We start from the raw sequence: 22,912 nt of genomic DNA on the forward strand, positions 1-22,912 counted from the left end.
TGGTGTCTACACTCAAAGTACAGCAGCCTTTCTGACTTGTTCTGTGTTGCAACCAGGTCAGCACCAGCCATATTGACACCTCCAGCCAGCTCCTGCCTGTTACAGGAGCCATTGCATGGGCTATACAGCTAACAGTCTTGACTGTAATACCTGATCATTTATTTTGATTGATATTTGGATAAAAACATCTTTCTGATCATGTCTGTATCATTCCTGGAAAATTAATCATTACCCTGGGTGGATAAGTAGCAAACTACTTTGCTACATGCTCTTTTCCTTCTACTAAAAAAAAGGGAACTGAGGGTGCAAAGCAAGCCTGTTGTCCCATGTGGCAGGTGCCTCTTGTGGCTGTGAAGGTGGAAGGAGCTGCAAAGATGGCTCAGGTCCTTGAGAAACTGTGACCATACAGTAGAGAGGGACTCTCATCCACAGCACTACAAGTTAGAAGAGGTTAATAATAACTAACATGATTTTAACCTTTTTTTTTTTTTTGAAGTCCAGTGTTTCAGAATAGCACTTTTTTCTCCATGCAGCTCCCCAGCTGACTGTCCTTGCAGGAGAGAATCCAATTCTCAGTGCCAACCCTATGCACTTTTCTCCTTAGAGGAAAGTATGCAATAAAAATCCACCTCTGTACAGCCCAAACGGCCATGTTTACAACATGTGCGACCAGGTCTGCAAGTGACTCTGCAAACTTTGTGCTCCAAGATGCAAAATAAAGTAGATGGGAGCTAATGGATGGGATGAGGACTCACCACCAGCCCCAAGCCCTGCTGGGTGCCCTGATGTGACCCAGTGCTGCCAGGGAAGAGCGATCTCGCAGGAAGGACCCTGCGTCCCCAGGTAATAATCTATTTGGAAAGTATAAGCAACACCACCAGCTCCCCACACTACTGTGTTATAATGATCTTTGTATAGATAAATGAGCATGTCTTTCTGAAGAAAGAGTAATCATTAAAGAGAAGCCTCTTCAGAAAAGACAAAGTCCACCATCAAAGAAAGATAATAACCCTTAAGTTTAACAGGGACTTCTGAATGATACACCTTTGATTTTTAGTGTATTTTGTGCTCCAGAAATTTAATTTCCCTCAATAAAATAGTTACTATTTCTTTTGCAGCCACCTAAATGCGACTTAAGTCCTCTGGTGCCTATTTCTATGAATTTTTCACAACTCTATATTAAAAAATTTAAGAAGGAAGCTGAAAAACAATTCAATCATGTGTCAGGGTACAGCAAACCACTTGTCTACTGTATAACAAACTCTTTGCAGACTTGATTCTGTTATCTTCTTTCTTAGGAGAGAAAATATCTTTCTAACACTTCAGTACTGCACGGGTATTTATTTACCTGACAGCTGCAGTTTAAATGCTTTTTAGTGAAAACCAGCATACACTAAATAGAGGAACTTTCTGATTTAGGTGTTAGAAAAAAATTGCTTAGAGAAATAAATGCAATATTTATTTTTTATAATGTTATTAAGAGAGGCTATTGCCCTTTATAAATACTATGCAAAGTATGCACTCATACAGAGATGCTAGTTTCGTATTTTATATGTATAGATCTAAACAACTGGAACAGCACCAACAAATTGATATCCAATTTTACATGTGATTTGTTATAATCTTCCAAAATAACTCTTGCGTTTATAATAATGGACAAATCTCAGACACAAATATTCAACTTAAGCAGCACAAAGTATGTGCAGAAGCTACAAAATTTCTAAGCCATTTAGGAACTCAACACTCATTTTTACCTCTTGTCAGTACTAATGATCAGTCAGTCTGTGATCAAAGGTCAGCTCCTGGATCTGTTACTCATGGAAAAAAATATTCAACAGACTAACTCAACTGAAGCCAGGGAAAATACTCGTGGTCTAATCATCGAGCATCAGACTACATGACGCTAGTCTGCCCTCACAAAGGGATGACTTCTGTCATCCGAAACTCAAATTTACTCCAAAAAGGAAAACTCTCATATAAAGAAAAAATGTACAGTTATATGCCAACATTATTTCTTCCAGAACACTGCAGCATGCAAGTACAGCTACAAATATTTAAACGTGAAAAGCAGAAATTTAGGAGCTGCAACAGAAATAACAATCATACTAAAGACTAATAACACCACTGAGAAATATACTCCAAATACTGATATAGCAGATTACGTATGTGCGCCAGCCTGTGTACATACTGGAAGACACTGTCTGACTTGATCATCAAGTGAGCTGTATACATCATTTAGGATAAAAAGGCACAAAATGTGTAAAATAAATTTGTTAAATAAGTGTTTCATATTCACATTTAAAAAGAGGATGTTAATCTCCCTATGTGTTCTCCTCATATACCTGGTTGCTTTTGTAAGCTTGCATTTCATTTTCTCAATGAAACTCATTAATGCTTTTGATTTCTGGGCTATAAGTGAAGCATCTTTCCCCCTCATTACTTCACACAAAATCTTTTTCAGTTTTTTCATTATCACTAATAAATAGACACAAGTTGATTGTACCTTATAGAAAGGAATTCATAAATATTGATCAATTCCCTATTGAATCATCTGCTGGATAGGTCAAAAGGTGGTGTTTGCTTTTGGCAGTGCATGCCTGCAGCCCTAAGAGAGGGCAGTGTCCTTGTGAAGAAGGTTTTTACCATTGCTATGCACAGTGTGCCTGTTCAAAAAGCAGCTGGTTTATCTCAAGATTGAAACTCTTCAATGCTACATGCAGGATTTTCATACAAGCAAATGAATGTACCCTCATGATCCAGAATTTCTATCATAAGGGAGAACCAGATACCAGAAACTTGGGATACAGTTTTCTGCTTTACCTTTAGAGATGTAAGGAATAGTTTTCTTCTTTTTTTTGTGGGTGCATTCTCTATGACAAAGTCAGTTCAGTACACCAATGTTTCAGGGAGGAATTCACATTTTGCTGTTTGTGTTTGGTTCTAGATATCGGTAGAAAAGTTTCATTATGGCTCTCCCTAATGCTATTAAGTGGGGGAGGCTGCTCAAAGGATGGACCATCCTGCCACACTTTACAACGCAACCGCAGTTCCTCTACCTAATTCTGGTCCCATTAACCCAGGTCCTGTCAGGTGCCTTGGAACACTGACCACACAGGTATTCTCATTTTGCTGTTTATCCTGTGTTAGCTCAATGCAGATGCACACACCATTTTTCTGAGGGTTATTCCAATCCTTTCACTTCTCAACCAGCCCATGTGAGATCAGTTTCACCATTCTTCACCCTCTCTCATCACACATAATGATGTTGCTGCCCATTATTAAGTCACAATAGACACTACCTAAAAGAATATTGATTTCCATTTGGGATTTCCAGGGTTTGGTGTTTTTTGTTTCTTTTTTTTGTTTGTTTGTGTTTTTTTTTTATGTGGAAGACTGGGATAAAACAGGCCAGAAGAACTTGTGAAGACTGTTTAAGTAAGCCCTTTGTACCAGTGTGTTTTCACAGGACATGAAGAGTTATTTTGTCAGAAAAATCTTTGTGCATTGTTTAAATCAGAGAGAGATTTTCCCTATATACTACTTCAGGCCCCCGCAGATGTGTGAAATGCAGGCTCTGGGTAGAAAAGGTGGCTGTGGCAGGGGAGGCAGGGGTGGCTTCAGCATTGCTACCTCTCTCCTAAGGCACTGCTTAACAAATATGCAAAGCATGGTACATAAACCATCACTTTTTGGGAGTGTAAGACTGAAAAGATGCAAGTGGCCTATACCCATTCATTTGAAAGATACTGAGATGTCCTCTCCCCGTTAAAGGGCTGTTACGTTCCCCAAAATCAGGGGCAAACGTACAGCCGGTCATGGGCAAAATCATCTGTGGCAGGATTTCCTGCCCGACTTTGGGAAGCCACACTGTGGCTAACTGGAAACACCCTTGTTATCTTTGCTATCTCAAGCACCCGCTTCAGATGCCAAAACGAGCCTGAAACAGGCCCTCAGATGCAAACAGTCTCAAGTGCAAAATCCAAACACTCTGGTTAGATTTCTTGTCAGATTCTTGGTTCACACTCAGATAGTGAAAGAGGTAGTGAAGCTTCGAGAAAACAAGATTCTCCCTTGGGTTAGCCTGGCTAAAACTTTATTTCATAGGAGTTTTCACAAAATAAATATAAAACTCTTTATTATTTCAGGGACATAAAAATTTCAGTTATTCCCAGCTAAGGAATATGATCATGACAGAATAACAAGTGTTTTCATACTATTTTATGAAACTATTTATTCTTCAGAATTGTACTTCTGAGGTATATTTTCTTTTTCCTATATGAGATTTAGCCAAAATGGTTATTCTGAACACCACCATGAAGCTATGCTGAAAATGTATCAGAGGGCTACAGCACCATAAGTAGACATTTACATTTTTAACTCTACTTCCAGTTCATTATTCTGCTAGCTTTTTTTCTACTTTATGCTTAAAACATGTGCTGCATTCATATCAGGTTAAATTAGCCTGGGTTGATGGTTGACCCTGGCTGTTGTAATGGCACCACATTTCTTAATCCGACTTTGGAGGTATGACTTAAAATCTGCAGAAAATATTCATGTCCTTACAGTTGTAAGGAGAGAGAAGAAAACAAGAAATCCCAAAAGCAGAAGAATGCCTGGCAAGTGAAAGTTGCTGTTTTTCTTAAGAGTGGACACCCCTTGAGATTTTTGTTCTGTACAAAAGAGAAATATTAACTAGAGATGAGGATATACTTAGGCGAACAAAATACTGTGCGGTGGTTATATGAGAATTCACAGAGCATTACCTATGCTGTCTCACTTTGACTTATCTGCAGCGAGGCAAAATGGTTTACTGCTCTCTCACCTGCATCACACCTTCATCACACTGCCCATAAGTGATTCGGAGAAAACTACAGCTATGGCAGCTTTAACTGCTAGCCCAGCTCTCAAAAAGTGCTGATCATACCTCACAAGCGCGCACTTCACACAATTTTAACTCCTGGGGACTAAAAGTATTTCAGCTGTAAATTAAGCAGTGCCTTTTAAGAAGTAACTTTGCATTTTTGTTAGTTTATTTTAATTCACATTCTGCAGCAGAAATAGGCGTTTCAGCTCCCCTTTTTACACTCTGTCTCACTGAAATCAACCACAAAAATTGCACAGTCCCTCTGCACATGCAGGCAGAAGTCATTTCTAGCCACAGGCTGTCCTGGATTTTCTCTGACTCTGTGCTAAGCACGGAAGGTTGCTGTACGTGTACTCCTCTTTTTCCTAAGCAGATGGATGGGAACAGGCAAGGCCTCAGGTCCTTACACCCATTAATTTGCAAGGTACATTTGATTCAGTAAAATCATCTCTGTTTACTGATGATTTAAGGAGAAGTGAGGATCCATCCCCAGCCGAGACAAGGCTGAAGAGGCCTTTTGCTATTAAAGGCTACACCAAGATACTGTATCTTTTTCTGAATTGTCTCCAAAATGAACCCCAACTCTCACCTTAGGGCTGCAACTACACATTACGTCTTTGAACAAGTTAACCCTTCAGGATGACAAGTCATTGACTGCTGCTTTGGAAAATTTAGTCATGGCATAGATAGGGATAAAATAAATATCCACTTACTAAAAAACAAAACCAAGCACAACACAACCAAAGCCACACAAGGGACATGCAGTTAATTGAATTGAACAAATTACACTGAAGACATAGTTAAATAAAAACACTGCTATTGTCCAATCTTCTCTTTGTCCCTCTCCTCCTGCAGGTCTGACCAAGTTGTAAATGGATAAATAAAACAAGCCACCTCCCACACGAACCCATACAAGTTGCAGGTAAAATTGGTGGTGGTGGTGGTCAGTGAAAAATCAGTTTCTAACTGAAAGTTATCCTCAAACAGTGGAGCTCAAACTGCATTTCTGCTTATGTGGAACTGCCCTGGGCTCACAAAGACCCCAAGGCTTGGCTACAGAGCATGAGGGGAAAGCACCATGGTCACTTCTGAGAATTAAAGGCTCCAGTTCTTTAAGGCAGCCTTGACTTCCAGAGGGTCTACACCAAAGAGCACACTTCAAATGCAGAAGGACAATTCTGAACCCTATCGCTGATGTTCAAGTTTAGTTTAACCACATGAGGGAATTGCTCCTCTAAAAGCAAACTTACCAGTGAGGTTGCAGTTCTGTACATGGACCTTTCCTTCAATTTGCTCTCCTTTATTTATTTCTTTATTGCTCGATTTTCTTATTTAAAAATGCTGAGAGGTTAGAAAAGAGTCAGATCAAGCCAATGTGTCAGGCTAATGTTTAACCATAAATTAACACCTCACAGATAAAAAGGGAGCATACTACAGATTTCACAGCTGAATCTGCTGCCCCAGCCTGACAGAAGCATCAGTAGCACTAGGGTCTAAGTGCATTCAGCACCTTCCTAACTCATTCCTAGCTACGTTTTTCTTCCTCCTTAGGAGTGAACTGGGAAAAAAAAAAATTAGTCTCCTAGCTGAATAGTCTTGCTGCTTATGATTTTTCATTGATGAGCTACAGATAAGCTTCAACTTTGCTGCCAAGTGAGTTCATCTGTTCAGAACAACAGCTGCAGAAAACCAGACTCCTCAACGTCAGAGAATTGTTCAACTGCTGCTATGTCAAACTTTGTAGCTCCAGAAGTCAAAAAATTTGTGGCTTGGGACTATGTTGTTTTTGCAGGGCTGTTTTTAGTCTGTGCTAGCATTGGAGTCTTTTTTGCAGTTAAAGAGAGAAAAAAGAAAACTTCAAAGGAATTTTTGGTAGGTGGTAGGCAGATGACATGTGGACCAATAGCCTTCTCTCTCACATCAAGCTTCATGTCAGCAGTGACTGTTCTGGGGACACCCTCTGAAGTCTATCGCTATGGGGCATCCTTTGTGCTGTTCTTTCTTTCATATGCACTTGTCATCATTTTTACTGCAGAACTCTTTCTACCTGTATTTTACAGATCTGGCATTACAAGCACTTATGAGGTAAGTAAAAATAAATTAAAAAGGCACTATTCTAATATAAAAGTCAGTGTCATGCATATAAATATTCATAGAGAAAAAGCTCTGACAGAAGATTTTTTGCAGTGTTTTACAGAACAAGTATATCAGTGCACTAATTCTTTTTCAAACCAGGTGGCATTACTCAAACTGGTTATTCATATTGCAATAAGTTGAAAGCACAAATTAAGGGTCAGAGCTCCTGTCATGCATATACAGCAAAGACAGGAGACAGGATTACACACCAGCAGCAAAGGAAGTTATAGCTGAAAAATATTTTAAGTGTATCCAACTGCTTCTGGTCTTATAAGCAACTATTCTGCTTTATATATATATATATATATATATACATACACACACACACACCTGCTTTTGCAGAGTAGGTATTAAAGACAGACATTAAGAACAAAATTCAATAGGATCCAACTCAAACTTGGTCTAGAGCTGCAATTTGGTCCAATTTATTAGCAAAGTGTACTATTTGAGATCTAAAAAAAATAGTCAAGTAGATATTTGATAACCATTGTGATGCAAGGAAGGAATAAAGAGGAAGATGGCTGCAGGTCTCTCAAAATCAAACAAAACCAAACCAAACCAGCTCAGGGCTGGGGAATGAATTCAGGTATTCTCTAGGAAATGAAATTAAATGAACAACCTCTGAATTTTCTAGAGGTTTTGCTTGGCATTCCTCCTGGAACACCTTATTCTCTTCATATGACAGTTCAGTAGTTGAGAAAAATCAAAATACACAGCCAACCTTGTGATGTTACTGCTAAGAGCACAGTGTGCAGCCCTAACCACTGGGAGTAGCCTTTTAGTCACTTTAATCAACAGGCTCAAATTTGGCCTCTCCTGTTGTTGAGCAGTTTGAACCAAGCAAGAATTGGATGAAGAAAGCTGAGTGAGTTCATGAGGAGTAACAGGAAGACTTCTCATGTTCTCTAAGCCCAAACCCTAGGAGCAGCTTTGGTCAAACAGCTCTGCTTAGGTATTTGGATGCAAGTCAGTTCCAGGTTGGAAAAAAGTAAAATTGACCATCTGCTGCCACTGCCACTGCCGCAAGTAACCAAATTTTTTGGCTGGTTTTGGTGCAAGATCAGAGAATGAATTACTCTTCTCATTTGAGCCACCAAAGCTGTCATTGCCCCCAGAGTGTGCCCTCAAAATGACTCTGCTGGCTTGAGGAATTATTTTTAGAAACAAGTTACATAAATTAGCTATTTATCTGTATGGCAGACTGTGGGGCTTATTATGCAAGAAAAATGAGAAAGATGAAAATGAGCAAAATTAATAGAAAAAAAAAGCTGCTTTGGAGAACTATACCTAGAGGCTTGTAAAAGAGAGAAGGCTTGTACAGCCTGTGCCTGGAGTCTGCTGGGAGCGCACGGGACTACGGCCCAAGGAGAGACCCAGCCCACCCATGGTTAGAAGGGATGCTGCCACAGATGTAATTTTTTTTGGTCAGCTCTACCGAGAGGCTCCAAGTGGTGACTCAGGTTTAAAAGCTGGGCTTTTGGGGCTAGAGAGCTACTCATCTCTATAGTTATGTGGTAACTAGAGACACTTCCCTACATGTAGCTGTATGTCCTTAAGAACTCCACTTGCTGCTCTATGTTGATGATGTGCAGATTTGGGTTTAGACCGAGACAGGGCAAGAAAGAAAGCTAGTTTAGCTCAATCACCGTGGAACGCTCTTCTACGTTGCCTCTTCTCCATCTGTTCCACCACCACTTTGGTCATTACAGAAGTCAAACCACACTATTTCTCCTAGAGATGACCTCAAGTTTCCACTTCATACAGCTGGAATGTACTTTCATTTGAAGTTCAAATTTCTCTTCCCTTCAGTTATTCCCAATACAAAGAATACTGAATATTGCAACCCAACATATAACTTCAAGTACATGTTACTCATGAGAAGAGTTCTCACATATAATTATCACTATGTGTAATAATAGTCATGCTCTCCTGCTCATTACTTACAGCAGCAGTGCCAGCTGCCAGTAATTTTACTTGCATAGCAAAAAGGTTAATAGCTGTGTCACAGGTGCTGCATGTGCAATTTACTGAAATTCCTCTTTTTCCCTAGTATTTGGAGTTAAGATTTAACAAGATTGTCCGTCTTGCTGCAACACTGATCTACATCCTGCAGACGGTGAGAAGCCGTTGACTCTGTTTATGCCAATTTCACCCAACGTTTCTTTTGACAGGCTAATCTCAGACTGCACATTTTCTATAATGAGATGTTTTAATGAGTACTCTTTTGCCCTATATTTTTTTACTTGGACTGTGAATGTTAAAAAGAATGAATGGCTGCTTTCCTAACTTTCTAGCTTTCTTAACTTTTCATTGCTTAGGATTAAAAATGCCATTTTTGTTGTCTTTGAAACTTGCATGTTTTGCTGAACTCTCACATCTCGTCAAATTCTTGATCTCATGATGTTCCCTTGTCTCTCTTCCCAAGTGAGTGGATTCTGTCTTTCTTGAAAAGCTAAACAAGCTGTACTGGGTAGATTTAGTTAACCAATGACCATTTCCGATAGCGGGGTGAGTGTATCCCATTTGAAAGCTGTTGCATGTGGCATCTCCTGGGGGGATGCCCAGGTAGGACCAACCCAGTCCCAGGAGGTACCATCTCAAAAAGTCACATAGTTATGTATTTGATGGAAAGATGAATTTTATGGGATGTTTGAAAACATTTCTTTCTACATTAATTCCATTTCAGCATTCCAAAATCCTTAGCAACAGATTTGAATGCTTTCTTATATTCAGGCTTTGTTTCTCCCTCAGTTCTGCCCGAACATACACGTGACAGCATTGAGTCAGCTACTTTGAAAGGGTTTGAATAGAAAAATGGATGTTTAAATTCCAAGATCAATGCACCTTATTCCAAGATCAGTGCACCTTATTTCAGTATAACTGTTTGTGTTTTCCCAAGAGCTCCTTTCTGCTTGACTAAGGTAGTTTTGTCATCTAGTCATCTTTGCAACTGGTGAAATAAGTAATACCAAAGCAAATAATGGTCCTTTGATCAGAAAGGAATTAAACCAATGATTTTGTTTTGTAAAGGTTGAAATCCAGATACAGTTAAATGAACAGATATAAAGAAACCCCCAGATCTCGTATTTTGCTCTTCTAAATAGAAAATTATCTCTGAGCATTCACACACACATTTTTTTCATTAAGGTTGTTGTTTTTTTTTTTCATCTTTCTCCTCCAGATCCTTTACACAGGAATAGTGGTTTATGCTCCATCACTGGCACTCAACCAAGGTGAGTTCCCATGCTGCACTACACAGCTACCCCAACCAATCACACAACAAGGCAAACAGAATAAATGAAGTGAGGAAAACAAACAAAAAAAACCCACAAGACTTCTGTAAGAAGGTTTTTGCCTGCTCCTCAGAGCTCTGCATTTCCCTTGCCTCACATCTCCCTCACACCAGTACATTAGCAGGAGCCTCACATTTGCTGCTCTGCTCTGCTTTGCACTCAGTAACCACCTGAAGAAGTTAGCAATGAACAATTTCTCAACATCCTTACAAAGTTCACAGTACAAGCTGATGATCCAAGGCCGTACTCTGTACTTTGATTCCCCTCTTCCCTGTCTCCCGTGTTCAGGTTCCCATGGGCATTAGGGCATTACTCCATTCCCTCTAGCTGGAGCCAAATACCATGCTGCTGTCTGTCTGTACACTTCAATTAACCCTTGCAAACTGGACATACAGCATCCATCATAACAGATGGGAGTAGTGATTTTACTGCCATAGGGCAAAAAGAATCGTGATGGCCTAACTCCTGATACCACCAAAATGGAGGCTCTCCTCATTGTTTGTCGTCTGAGTTGTGATCAGTTTGTCTGACCCCACCTTCACACAGCACAGAGCTTCCTTCCTCTGGAGCTCAAATGAATTTTATGTGACAATTTGCGTTTGTTGTTAGGCCACACTAACTCTGCTAATAAGAGAACCTTTACAAATAGATTTGCCCTCATAAACTATTCCCAGTGGGAGACTTCAGTATAGGCCAAACCAAAATTTCAGTATCTTTTGTAAAGTAACTTTATGAACTAAAATGAACAGGAAAACTGATTTTAATGCAGTATATTCTAGCATTAAACTGTTTCGGCTTGCAGGGAATGGAATTTAGTTTGGGTTGGGATTTATTGTTAGGGTTACTTGGAAATACCTGAAGAACCTGATTACTTAAGAGAAAATTCTGGACTAAGAACAGAAAGCATTGCTTACAAAGCTGTGTCCCATAGGAATGATGTCCTTGCTGTGTGCGATTCCTCTTACATGTTACTTTTGCAGACCTGAAAGTTAGTTAAATCCAATTTGCAAGAAAACAACAACAATGCAAACCAGTATCCAGAAGTATTAAGAAACCTGAACAATCCAGCAAAGCTCCTAATAGACACAAAAGACTAAAATTGATACTTACTCCTATCCTTCTAAAGCTAAAGGATCGTAGCTTTTCTGTTACCATCCAGATGGCCTACGTCCATTTCACTAACCATTTGGTTTTCTTTGGTTTCACAGTCACTGGATTTGATCTCTGGGGCTCTGTGATTGCAACAGGAATTGTCTGCACTTTCTATTGCACTCTGGTATGTGACAGGCATAACTGAACAGCTGGAACATACACTGTTAATTCAACCATGCTTTTTACTTGACAGGCTATTGCAGAAGGGTGGCTTCTACATACATTCCAATTGACTGAGGTTTAAAGTAGGAGAACATAGAGATAAATTTCTTTTAGACTCTGTGGGACAGCTAAGTCTATTTGGAGAAAAAATTATTTCCTCTCAAATCCTGTGCTGTATGTCTCAAGGTTTAAACCAGTTTGAAGCAGAGTCCAGATAAGGAGGTGATAACCTTCCTCTGCCACACTAAATCTTTTGAGAGTAGGTGATTCTTCTTATCTTCTGCAAGTTATAGACTGAAAAACACAGCAATGAAATATGTGCCTCTGGTGCCACCCCAGATCAAGAACAGAGTGATAAAACCTAGGAAGGCCAATCAACAGGTCATAGAGAGCTTTTCTTCTGAGTGGAAGCAACAGGAGACTCAGCATTACAAAAAAGATAAACACTGCAGTGTAAGCAGCAGAGGGCTCAAGACACAACCTCATTTCTGTTCTTATTACCACTAAGGAATTTGTTCACTATTCCAGTCCACCCTTGCTGAAAACACTTATTATGCTGCTCTAGTACAGATCTGATCAACTATGAAAGCAGCTGTGGAAAAAACTGAATCAAAAACTTTCTGGAGCTCTTTTTCCATGTCAGGCTAATTGTGTACGACTGGGCTCAGAGAATTGTAGAGCCTGCCATAGGAAGTACAAACAGACCAGCTTGTATTACCTAAGCTTTTAACTTAGGGGAAAAAGAAAAGCATTTAACTGGAAGTCAAACATTTGCATATGACTGTAGACAAAACTTTCAAAGCTGTGTCATTTTCTAGCCTGCAAAAATACAGCCTTCATGAGAGAATATGAAGTTTAAGAGCCCTGATTTGCTAGATGCTCTACATACAGTTTCTGAACTCCTGAAATAAGGGGTCTTTCTATCTTCTGCTGTATTTGAACAACAGGAAAGAAGATAAAAGCATACATAAAAACACTGTTTGTTTTAGGGTGGATTAAAAGCTGTTGTCTGGACAGATGCATTTCAAATGATTGTCATGGTGGTTGGCTTCACGACAGTTTTGATTCGAGGAACGACTCTGAATGGTGGATCAACCAAGGTCTGGGAGGTTGCCTATGAAGGATCACGATTAAACATATTTGAGTAAGAAAAACACAGTGCAAACCTTTTCTTTTTTTTGTATATTTAACGTTTAGAAACTATACCCTCATGAAGTCAGAAAGAGTCAGACTTGTTACTGGATTATCAGTGAACAACCTCAGTAATTGAGAAAAGTCCATTCCCTACTTCTTTGATTCTTGGAAATGCAGTTGACCATCCGGAGAACTTAACTCCTCTTTCTGTTACCCTCTTTGAAGAAATCAAAGCCCTCCTGAACTGAAAAGGAGCTTTGTCATTTTTCTGTGTGTAGCTACAAATGCAGCCCAATTATTCCTTCCAATTATATATGTCTTTCAATTTCTATTCATGAATCTGGCACTTTGTGTTAAGTACGCTCACCACAGCAGCTGGCAATGGTGCACCACTGCACTGGGATAGAAAATTGACCTTCCTTTAGCTATTTGTGGCATTGACTGAAAAGTTCATTGCTCAAGGCAAGTCACTGACAGAACATAGCAGCAAGGTCAAATGTTATCTGCTATATCTATTAAGATTAGCAGAACTGCAAAGATGACAGATGCAAGATGTACTTATACTGCTTAGAATTACTGAGTAATGAAATTTCACTGTTGATAAAAAATAGATAACACTGCAGCTGCAGCAATTTCTCGTAAAGAAAATGACACACCATGGTGATTTAACTAGGAATTTGGAGGACTTAATCCGGTTTAGCAAGTGGCTTTGTTCCTTGCAGAGGACAGGGTCCCAGGCAGGATGGCTTGCAGGTGTGTTGCTCCAATATGACACAGATCTGAAATCTGAGCATAAGCAGCCTTATAAATGTGATTTATGTCAATCAATTTATCCTCTGCACGATATATGTTTATCTTGACTTGACAGCAGTATGTTCCTATATAAGAGTAAAACAGCTTCCAAACCTAACCACAGTAGACATTTTCTGAGTTGGATACATACTACCGATGCAGTACTCCCAATTCAGAGGGTAGGACATAGTGGATAGTTCTGAAAAATCACCTGCCTCTTGCTAAAGAAATGTGTGTTTATGTAAGTGAACTGAGTTGCTTTTTTCTCTCTTTTAGCTTTGATGTCGATCCCTTGAGACGACATACCTTCTGGACAATTGTTATTGGGGGAACATTTACATGGCTAGGCCTCTATGGAGTTAATCAGTCCACAATCCAGAGATGCATTTCTTGCAAATCAGAAAAGCATGCTAAACTGTAAGTTACCTGCCATTAACCTGTTCTAGCAATCAAACATACTGATGTGGAATTCTAAGCTTGTCAGGTTTGTCAAAAAATAGCTAATTTTGCTCTGACAGTCTCACTCCCTCTGGCCCTGAATGACATAAGTAAATGCAGAAACAAAACCAGGTAGCCATTAACCGCTTGCAGTTTACTACTTTGGGGTCAGGCTGCCAAATTAATCCTTGGAAGCAGAGTACGGAAAAATGCCAACACAGAAGCTGTGCTGTCTGCAACTTCATTGGTAAAATGTATTTATTGGCACTGTGGCTTTGTTGTATTGTATTAAAAGTGGTTAATGATTTAATAGAGCACTACAGTACAAGGCATTATCTAAATAAACCAGTAAGTTATTAATATTCTAGAGCATAAGAATAATTAGAATCAACGGTAAAGAGCCAAGTGAAACTTCAAATTATAGACACACAGGTTTTCCTCAAAATCAGCATTAGTATATGCATAGCTAGATACCAAACCACCAGACTTTTTTTTTTACATGCCTAGTGCTAGTTGCTCGCCCAGTTGGCTAAAGCATAAAGACTGGGAGGTTGGCTTTTGTGCTAGCTGCAATCATACTCATTTTTCTTAAGGTCATGCTGGATTATATGACTTTATCCTGTAGAAAATTTAGTCTTTGAAAAATATTTGGAAATCACAGCAGTGAGAGCATCACTAGCAACAAGTTCTGAAAGACCTTCAGGTCTCAGAGGCACAGCTGTGAATTGGCCCTAACAAGAGACCTTGCATAAGGTCATGCCCAAATATGATGCAGGTTATATAAAACCTGTCAGCTCTTGGGAGCTACAGGATTACTGAACCACAGCCACACAGCCTCCCCAGTGGATGCTGTCACTCACACCCATTCCATGGACTAGTGAAAAACAACCAAATGTGTTACTTTGCATGGCAACTTTGCAATCATGACAGAATGCATACAATGTCTTAAAAGGAGATGTTCAGGGTTTTGAGTCCAGCTGGCAACTAAACATCGCTCAGTCACTTGCTCACTACTCAATTCTCCTTCTCCCCGGTGGGATGTGGAGGAGAAGTGAAAGGGAAAAAAGGTAAAACCTTTCGGGTTGCCATAAAAACAGTTTAATAATTAAAATTAGGTAAGATTTTATAATAAGGAAATGGAGAGGAATGAAACAAACCAACCAATCCAAATGATGCACAACACAACAGCTCATCACCAGCTGACTGATACCCAGCCCGACCCCAAGCACCAAGATAGGAGAAAGCCAACAACTCCCAACAGACAAAAATCTGTTCTTACAGGGGACAGGAGGGGCAGACCCAGTGCTTGGTGCTGCCCACTGTGTGTCCAAGTTACTGGTCTCTTCCAGCTGTATACCGTGAACCTTCATCCTTGCCCTATAGCAAGGCTGTATGTTTCCACATTTTTTAAATCAGTATTCCATACAATTTCTTATCCTGCTGATGCCTTTAAGAAAAAAATTAGCTAGCTTTGAATTATACAGCTAGCTGTGATTAAGGTGTCTCCCTAAAAAGTTAGAAAAAACCTAGCTTGTAACAACATTTCTGTATGCATTTTGTATGAAACAGAATTTCTCTGCTTTGTTCTAGGGCACTTTACCTCAACTTACTGGGACTGTGGACAGTCCTGGTGTGTGCAGTGTTTTGTGGCTTGGTGATGTACTCTCATTACAAGAGCTGTGACCCTTGGACTGCTGAGTTCATTTCAGCACCTGATCAGGTACAGATACCCATTATTATAACAGAGTTGCTTAGGACCCAGATGTAGCACACATGAAGACAGTTAAGATTTCCTGGGATGCTTTATGTCCTGTCAGCACTCAGGCACTAAGGTGGCTGGTGAATCAGGGCTAGAATAGATCTTTTCTGGTTCTCCTCGTTCTCTTTTCTGGTTCTCCTGTGCTACTCTGACTGAGCACTTCCCCAAATGACATCCTCTTAAATTCTGACACCTCATTAGTTGGAATAAACCCAGAATTTAGCAACATGCTCTACAGCAACTACTTCTTTTCCATTACCCAGGAAAATCTTAACTAACTGCTTGTGTTCCTCTTGTGCTTCTACCTCAGCTCATGCCGTATTTTGTTATGGACATTTTTTCCTCGATGCCAGGAGTCCCAGGACTGTTTGTTGCCTGTGCATTCAGTGGAACGCTAAGGTCTGTGATCCTGAAGTGACAGTTTAGCTTGTACAATTGATTTCTTGAGGACACAGAATGAGGTCAAGATGTGAAACCCAAAGAAAAGCCCAGATGTTTTACCCAGAACACTCTAAGAAGCAGCAGCAGTGATTTGCTGATTTGCATTATATTTATGCCAAAGTCTACCTCGACTTTGCCATCATCTTTTTATCCCAAGTATATTTTAGAATAACCTTTCCAATACAGACAAAAGAATAGAAAACCTAAGCTCGCTTCCTGAGATACCTTTGGAGCTGCTCCTGGTGAAATTGCCTTTACTGAACCTGACTGCCACCATATCCCAGATAGGGATAGAATGCTTTTCAGTAAGTCTATCTGTACATAAAGCAGAGTTAGACTAGGAAAAAGGGATGTCTGCATGGAGAACTTTTAAAACTTCTTTAGAACTTCAGAATCTACAGGAGTGCTGCATCTTATTGTAGTTTTTACCCTCTACAGGCCAAACACCAGTACTTCATAGGGCATTTGAGAGAGAGGAGTCAAGCTCACAGTGACTGTGGCATGTAAATAATGTCAACCTCCAACAGACTTTTTCTAAAAACTCTTATGTGTAGAAAAAGCAAGACAGAGCTATCAAAACAGGGGAAGGGAAAAAATGCCACCAAAAATCCCTGTGTAAAAGGCACTGGCTTCTCCTGGCAGGAGACTAAGAACAGAGTCAAGGGCACAAAGTACCAGATACCATGCTGTAGGTATGGACCTTGCCATGTTATCACAACAAATTCACAGAGACTGTATTCACCAAATATGTGTTCATTCACCTACCTAAAAGAACCAGCCTATATTTTTCAGTTCTGAGAGAAAACACCCTGTTCCTCCACAAAATGCCTGTTATTACTAGTTGTCACTGCACATCCTTTGATTTGTAAGGGAGTAGAACTTTTATTCTGGAGCATGCTTGTATTTTGAAGGACTTGCAGATTGGTAGGGTCAGTCAGGATGAGTTTTCATCTTCTGTGCCAGCATGAATCAGAGTCCCTTGCAATCCCAGAAGGGACAGAAACTTCACCAACATCAGTAGCATTTGTGAAAAATACTGTAAGATGTACAGTTCTTGAAGAGTATTAGTGCTGAACAAGAGGAAGCAATTTATAAATATATAGTGTTTCTTATTTACTTAGCATTCTTCTCATTTTCTACAGCACGGTAGCTGCCAGCATCAATGCTTTAGCAACTGTTACCTTTGAAGACTTGGTCAAGAAAGGTTTCCCAAATCTCTCCGAGAAGATGAGCACGTGGATCAGCAAAGGCTTATGTAGGTACTCTAGATGGGATCCATTTCTTTAATACCAAAAGCATCCATACCCACAGCTGCTACTATTGCAGGAGAAAATAGGGCAGGATTTTATATACTTTGAGCCTTGAGAGTCCCTGACTCTCAGTGTAATGAAAGGCACTGTCTAGAGACTCCTCTTCAGAAACACACTTCTGATTTAGAAACCTCCACAGTGTAACCCTTTATAAACTCTCAGGATGAACATCAGCCTGGTGCTTCAATACAATTATGCATTGGCACTATATGGTACAGAAACATAGACTAGCATCCACAACTGTTCCTGAAAACCGCTGCAAAACTTGTTTCTACTGAAAATATTGGGGAACACTCTGGGATCTTCTTTACAACACAAGAACAATATCAGTGTAGTTTTTTATCACATTAATCTATAGTAGCGTTATGAAATATTATTTTTAGTAGGCAAATAAGACATTTCTATTCAGTGTTGCGTAAGCAGGTTGTTCAATTAAAATTTATAAGAAAATGAAAAACAGATCATTAACATCAAAGTGGTTTGAATTTTAAGATACTTGTAAGAATTATTGCAGTAATATTACAACCCTTTCATAAGTACTGTAAGAATATTATAACCATTTATTGATGTTAGTAAAGATCAGATAGGAGCCAAACCAATACAATTTCTGTTTCTGTAAATGTCTCTAAATTTCACTATTCCTGCTTTTCCTCTTATTACTTAGCTTTCACTCTCAGGACCTAGAAAGACAATGTTTGTATCTGAAGCCAAAGTGTGCTAGCACATTAGACAAGTTTTGGTTGGCTTTACTCAAGATTGCTATATACAGAGTTTTGTCTCCCACAAAATTAAAACTGGTGTCAAGGAAATAAAGCTGTGTTGTTTATCATTGCTCAATTCATTCATTAGGTTATTCTAAAAGTGTTATTTAAAAGCAACAGAAACATTTCTACATGAGGCATAACTTCTAACTTAATTTCATCACTAATTGCTGCTTCATCAGAAAAAAACAACTAATGAAAAACACAACAAAACTTCATGCAAAACACCACTGTGTTCTTAATCGTCCACTTCAAATGTCAAAGCCCAAAGTGCAAGTTTCTGCACACTGCCAGGTCACTTCAGACACTAGATGAATTATAAATCATCCACTATTAACCAGCACTGACAACCTCACTGCTTTGTCTTTTTCAGGTGTATTATATGGTGTCCTGTGCACTTCGATGGCGGCAGCAGCGTCTCTGCTAGGAGGAGTTGTGCAGGTATCTCTTGCCTCAGAAACACCATGAGATGAACATGAACGAACAGAAAGGCAACAAACTGACCAAATAATGCTGACAGCCCTGGGGACTCCTGGATTATCTGAACAATTTCTGTGTACACTCTGCTGAGAGGAATAACTAGGGGAAAAAAACTAACATAAATCCCCCGATTCCTTCACTGTTTATCCACTCCTGGGAAATGATAGTGTGATGCCATCCTTAACTATGCACTGAAATCACTGCTGGTGTCTTCAGCCCCGCCATTTCCCAGACCAAAACCAGAACTGCTCATGCTCCCTCCAGATGTTGCACTAAGCTCCTCTCTCTTCTCTGCATCACCAGGCTTCCCTCTCCATCCACGGGATGTGCGGTGGGCCCATGCTGGGATTATTTACCCTGGGAATTGTGTTTCCTTATGCTAACTGGAAGGTAAGGAAAAAAAGTTCTTCTCTAAAGAAAACCTCTTGGTGTTGTTTGCTTAAAGCTCCATCTTGAAAATTGTTTGGGTTATTTAGATTTAGTCTTTGGGCTGCTTTTCACATTTAGAGCCTAAGGAGTTCAAGATGTGTTTAAAGGTCCCTTTTCACTGCTGAACTTATCCCAGTTGAATTTAACTATACCCAACTGTGGAGTAATTGGTGATTAGATCCACATGAGGGTTGGGTTTTTTTGTTTGTTTTCTAATTATTTTTCTATTTCTGAGTTTCTTCTCTTTCATTCAGAAGACAAAGATAGTCAATACTTGCCCCAGCCTATATTCACCTTGGGATGCACCGAACAATTTCAATTGCTCTGCCTTTGCTAACTGAAGGAATACACAATTATGAGCTCACTTCACATTGCCCCTTGAGCAGCCCAATCACATTTACCCAGCAGCAAAACTAAACTCTGAGTTGCAGTTTTGATCATAAGTTTTGCTTGAACTTCTATTACTAGAGCGCAATAAATCACTCTGGTTTATACCTTGGTTGAGAGAATGGAACTGATTTACACTGACAGAGATCAGTGATCACCTACTCCTCCTTAATACATGTTCACAGAGAAGCCTTTCCCATGCGTCACTTTTAACACTATCTTTCTATACCTTCCGAGGGTGCTATGGGAGGCCTCTTAGCTGGGATTACTGTAGCTTTTTGGACTGGTACTGGCGCTTTCATTTACCCTGCCCCGCCGACAAAGTCCATTCCTCTGCAACTGTTGACTCTCAACTGCACATTAGCTAACAGCACCGAGGCACCGATGACAACGGCAGCTCCCACAGCAGCTTTAGACAGGTATTTTCCCTATAATTACAACCTAAACCTGTGTTTTAGCACAGCACGCAGCCTGAGCCTGCGGTGCACAGCCAGTAAACACCAAATGGGATGGGAGAACACTGCCAGATCATATACCAGCTGCAGTGTTAGCTGTATTTTTCTGCCATATTTGAGACAGCTTAAATGTACTCACTGGTCATCACTAGTTGCTTTTGTCACCTCTTCACAGACCTTTGCTGGCAGACACCTGGTACTCCCTCTCCTACCTGTACTTCAGTGCCATAGGCTGCCTAGGCTGTGCCATCACAGGGCTGCTGATAAGCTTTATAACAGGTTGGTATTTAATATATATATATGCATATATAAATGCTTTTACACAATAATCTGACTCAGCTGTTACGAGAGTTTTAAAAAAGCCCAGCAAGCAGCCTGGGAGAGACTCAGGAGAGGGCAGTGGGCTCCAGTCCTGATCCACCCCACCTCATGGTCTGGGATACCCAGCTATCCATACATTTATGTATAGTTCTTTTCTCTTTTCAGGACCCAACAAAGGAGAAGATATCCCACCAGTGTTAATCCAACCAGTTTGCAACCTGTTTTGCTTTTGGTCCGACAGACTCAAAGCTCTGCTCTGGTGTGGTGTGCGGCACCACAGCCAGGAGGTGAGTACCTGAGCCCACAGCTCAGCCCTGCCATGGCACTGGTGCCACAGGTGTACATGAGGTATGCACCACACGAAGAGCATGCCAGCCTCCATCAACCCCCCTGTAAAGTTATGTAAGGGATGCTGCATAGGACCACAGACTGGAAATGAGATCAGCCAACCCCTGAACAGTGCTGGGCAGCAATAAGTTACCGATCTCCCCTGTCTACACAGCGCATGAGCTGCGGAGACAAACAGCCCTTGGGACAGCCAGCAGCCCATGAAATGGTGGCTGAACTCCTGCTCCCTGCCTGTCTTGCTGTACCAGCCAAGCAGGGACAACACTGCACTTTGCACCCTGAGATCAGTTCACTGAGCTCTTGCCCCCTCCCACCGAGCCAGAGAATAAAACTTGAGCAGTCACATGTCCATAGAGCTCTCCTGCTGATACTGCCATTGCCACCTCCAGACCCGGCAGGGCTTCTTCCCTTCAGGGCAGCACTGCTGGCCCATCAGCTGCAACCACCAGCACCTGAGGAGCTGTGGCTCACTACCTCCACAGACACAGGGCCAACTCTTCCACAGGTGTCTCTGGGCTTCACGAGCCATGCAGCATGAGCACCTCCTCCTCAAGTGCTGCTGTAACAGTTTGCAGAATCTGCTAGGTGTACAGAAGGGGCAGAGTCCCAGAATGGTTTGGGCTGAAGGGACCTTAAAGCTCATCCACTTCCAATCCCCTGCCATGGGCAGCGACACCTTCCACTAGTCTAGGTTGCTCCAAGCCCCATCCAACCTGGCCTTGAACACTGCCAGGGATGGGGCAGCCACAGCTTCTCTGGGCACCCTGTGCCAGTGCCTCACCACCCTCACAGGGAAGAACTTTTGCCTAAGAGCTCATCTCAACCTTCCCTCTGTCACTTTAAAGCCTTGTCCTATCGCTACAGAAAGCAATATGAATGTTTTCAACTCCTTCAGAATACCCTTTAAATCCTGAAAGTAACCTTTCAGCTGCAAGGCTCACATAGAAACGATCCTTCCAGGCAGCTTAAGTTTGGCATTAAAGCTGATGGCTTCATTTGGACAGCAGCTGTGATGCCTCTAGATTTGCCTCAGCTGTTTCACTTGGCTTTTAGGTGCTCAACATAACTTCATCTAGAACTTTCCTGAAGCAAAAGCGTCTCAGTAAAAGCAAAATCACATATGCATTTATTGGCTTGTATTTGCTTAAAATGTAGAATAACATTAATCAAGTATTTACAGTGTGAAACCACTGAGGCAAGTGTAGGCCAATCCACTAAAATGCACATAAAAATGCAAATGACAATCTAAATTTAAGTACTCAGGAATGCACTGAGGGCGCATTTAAAGACTTTCATATGAACAGAGTTGTTACGAGAATTGGTTTTGTGGCTTTTGCCAAAGACTTTCCATGGGGAAATGAGAAAATCAATGGTTACATATGGAGGACACACACACTGAAAAGTGCCTATTTGTGGGTACGAGACTCATTTTATGTAGTGAAGTAACTCCTCAGATTTGTAAGAAAGGATGTCAGAATTTCAAACTGCAACAAGATAGCCTTTAGCCAAAGGAAAAAAGCCATGAATCCAGGCTTCAAACTACTGAGGTATTGTTTTTGCTTTGTTTTGTTTTTTTCAGGGGGACTTGGAAAAAAATCTGCCTAAAGATACTGCAAACCAAACTGGAACCGATGACACCTTCAAGAATAGCACCAACAAAGAAAACAAATGCCAGTTCCCTGCTTACAGTCCCAAGGAAAAATCCTATACTAATATGAGCAGAGAATCTCGCCTCTAGAAGCTGAGAGACAAGGGACATTTAATCAAACTCTATGTCTTCAGCTTCAGAAATGAAGGGGTTTGAGGTTTTCTTATCACATTTACCAGCTTGCAGATGACCAAGAGGGATGAATTGCTCTCTATAGCAATTAAGGCTAGATTTTTATTTATGAATTTCATGACAGACCTGGGAAATCATCGGACAGTGGGGTTTTGGAGGCCCTGCTACTTCAGAAGAAATGCTTCGTGAATCTTGTTGTGGAAGCTCCTCCTTGGAAGTAGCTGCAATACATCTGTATCCCACGCTCTGTTCAGTAACCAGTCATCGAAGGGAAACTTGCAAAGGGGAACTTGAGATAAATTAAGACTTTAAAGTAGCTTCTGAGGTCTCTCACTAAGGTGAGACTGTGAACTGCCCTCTGATGGAGGGGAAAGAAGGGAGGTCAGGCTGAGATAGTATCTGCCTATTTCTAGGTGTCACAAAAGGCCTCCTCACAGGGATGTTGTATAGACCAGACTGGTCTTTCAGTG

General features: G+C 40.7%; 1 protein-coding gene and 1 long non-coding RNA gene across 2 annotated transcripts in view; one reads left to right on the plus strand and one right to left on the minus strand.

The window, feature by feature from the left end:
• Positions 1–6,173, minus strand: part of LOC130601980 (uncharacterized) — a 65,523-nt gene extending 59,350 nt beyond the window's left edge. Inside the window, exon 1 of the long non-coding RNA XR_008972785.1 lies at positions 6,115–6,173. This is a non-coding gene — a long non-coding RNA (uncharacterized LOC130601980). The remainder of the gene's footprint in view (positions 1–6,114) is intronic.
• Positions 6,174–6,313: 140 nt separating this feature from the next.
• On the plus strand, positions 6,314–22,912 carry SLC5A12 (solute carrier family 5 member 12). Its single transcript, XM_057414429.1, has 15 exons — positions 6,314–6,949; positions 9,051–9,116; positions 10,182–10,233; positions 11,502–11,569; positions 12,597–12,751; positions 13,810–13,950; positions 15,562–15,691; positions 16,041–16,129; positions 17,314–17,426; positions 18,616–18,683; positions 19,026–19,112; positions 19,776–19,957; positions 20,169–20,272; positions 20,480–20,601; positions 22,242–22,912. The coding sequence occupies exons 1-15, from the start codon at positions 6,593–6,595 to the stop codon at positions 22,398–22,400; spliced, it is 1,893 nt and encodes a 630-aa protein (XP_057270412.1). The 5' UTR covers positions 6,314–6,592; the 3' UTR covers positions 22,401–22,912.

This window comes from Pezoporus wallicus, unplaced genomic scaffold (genome assembly GCF_028554395.1).
Source record: "Pezoporus wallicus isolate ANWC-B61680 ecotype Strahan unplaced genomic scaffold, APGP_CSIRO_Pwel_v1 contig_5967, whole genome shotgun sequence".
Lineage (NCBI taxonomy): Eukaryota > Metazoa > Chordata > Aves > Psittaciformes > Psittacidae > Pezoporus > Pezoporus wallicus.

Bases quoted from the DNA above. Each gene is read 5' to 3' on its own strand.
- SLC5A12 (XM_057414429.1), top strand. From the start codon at position 6,593: ATGTCAAACTTTGTAGCTCCAGAAGTCAAAAAATTTGTGGCTTGGGAC. The intron at 16,130-17,313 runs GTCTGTGATCCT...CATTTTCTACAG, and splicing joins GCATTCAGTGGAACGCTAAG to CACGGTAGCTGCCAGCATCA. The intron at 20,602-22,241 runs GTGAGTACCTGA...TGTTTTTTTCAG, and splicing joins TGCGGCACCACAGCCAGGAG to GGGGACTTGGAAAAAAATCT.